At 38.0% G+C, this 2,096-nt stretch overlaps 1 protein-coding gene across 1 annotated transcript; it reads right to left on the reverse strand.

Annotated features, from left to right (window-relative positions):
* Positions 1–1,010: 1,010 nt before the first annotated feature.
* LOC113280014 (basic 7S globulin-like) lies at positions 1,011–2,096 on the reverse strand. Its single transcript, XM_026528650.1, has one exon. It carries the CDS (start codon positions 2,094–2,096, stop codon positions 1,011–1,013), a length of 1,086 nt encoding a protein of 361 aa, XP_026384435.1.

Genomic DNA, 2,096 nt, shown 5'->3' on the forward strand with positions numbered 1-2,096 from the left:
AGATAACGTGGGAAGTCGATCAAATTCCTCCAGGCCTCCACTAAAAGTGAGCCCCATCACATCTTACTTCCCCAAAACCAACACCCTCAACTCAAACCCCATATCACCTAAAGTTTGTTCCTTAAATATCAATGCCTGGAAATTGGCCATAACTAGTAAATCTGACTCATCTACACCCCTAATTCAGGCCAAGATCATTTATCCCACCAATAAAGAAGATTAACTCAAGATCAGATGAACGTTACATGTGCCGAAGGGCTATGTTATAATTGTAATGGGTAGTACAAGCCTGATCACCTATGTAAGAGTTAACGATTATTCATGTTGATAGTTAATGAAGATACAAACGAGGAGGAGACAGAAGAAGAGTTAACAATGGAGGAAGACAGTCCTACATCCATTGAGACAGACATGAATATTTCCTCGAATGCTTTACTGATGGGGCTTTTGGAGAAACCATCAGAATTTTTGGTACTATTAAGAAACATGATAAACTGCACGGAAACACCCCTACTATAGTGCAACCTCACTATGGTGTGCTTTTATTCCTCCACTACACTGCACGGAAACTCAGTTTCCGTGTTTTTAAATTTATTTTCACGAGTTTAGATAATTATTATTTATGAGTTTTTTTTTTATGGAATTATTATTTATGGGTAAAAAGAGAAAAAATGGAGATATAACAGGAAATAAAAGAGTTAAAATATAATAAAAAAATACTTTCATTTTTTTCAATTTGGCATATTTTTAGGCTAAAATGAAAAAATAAAAGTATTACTTTTTCAAAAACAAATAGAGTATATTTTAATACAAGGTCACTCTTAAATCTCTTTCATGTATTGTTGGACACAAGATATTGAACAAAAGTCAAAAACGGAAAACACTGATCTTATTACAGACAAAATGTTGTTACAGACTTATTAAATAGATAGGGAAAGACATAACGAGATACAGAAATGATGGAGACGTGATCCCTTCCCATTGAAGTTGGCAAAAAATATGCCATTTGATCAGACTTGAATTGGTGGACTGTACCCTACTCTTGATTTTGCAATATCAAATTCTAGGATACTATATTCCATCTGATGACCACCGATGACAATCGAAGTCTTCGGCTTTGAACCTCCGTTCACAAATGGCAAACAATATACATTTTCCTTGATAAACTTCAAAGGAGAGTTATTTGGCCCAGTCATGATCCAAGCTACATTGTTGGGCAAGCGAAGAAAGATCTCTGGCACAAGAAATCCATCTGGTCTAGTTTCTATCGTCGATCCATTAAAACAAGCAGTGAAAGGTGCGACGGGAGCAATCGTAGAAATACCCCTGGCTTTAGCTGTCTTAATGTACACACTTGTGAAGGCCTTGTATATTGATGACTCCATAGTAGTGTAAGGTACTAAAGTGCTGAATTTAGTTCCTCCGACTCCATTTTTCTTGTTGATGGACAATAAGCCTTTGTTTATTGTGACATTTGAACCGTCCATGTCGATTGATTTCACGTCAATGAAATAATCACTAGGAAAAAAAGAGTTGGTGAGAAGTGGGGTGTAAGTTAATGGCTGCCTGAAGAATTGGCTAGTGTAAGGACCATCCCCGAAGTACAGAGAACCTTCGCTAGACGATTTTAACTCCAGAGCAAATTTTTTAGGGAACCGAAATGCAGCTGAAAATTGTGAAGCTAAAGGACTTGATCGTCCGAGACCGATAATTCCTTTAGCACCCCTTGCAAGTCCTCGCAAGACACTAGCATTCTTTTCACAACCGAGTGAAATCCCAGTAGCAGTAACATTTGGACCTGAGACCCATTCCCCGTTTTTCAAATCGTTTGATTGAGCTGTTATGACAGCTGAAATTGTCGTAGACGCACAACCACCACTAGAATAGATCCAGGAGGATTTACGACCGATATCAATGACTACGTTTCTAGGGACTTTTCCTAGTGGCGTGGTGATATATTGGAGAGTGGATGAATCTCTGTTGACAGGAAAAACAAGACCCCCAGGCCGGGAAGAAGATGAAGGTTGAGCATTGGAAACATAAAGAAAGAAGAAACTAAGAACAAGAAACGTGAAAACGGAGCAAGAAGAAGTCAT

This window comes from Papaver somniferum, chromosome 5 (assembly GCF_003573695.1).
Source record: "Papaver somniferum cultivar HN1 chromosome 5, ASM357369v1, whole genome shotgun sequence".
NCBI lineage: Eukaryota > Viridiplantae > Streptophyta > Magnoliopsida > Ranunculales > Papaveraceae > Papaver > Papaver somniferum.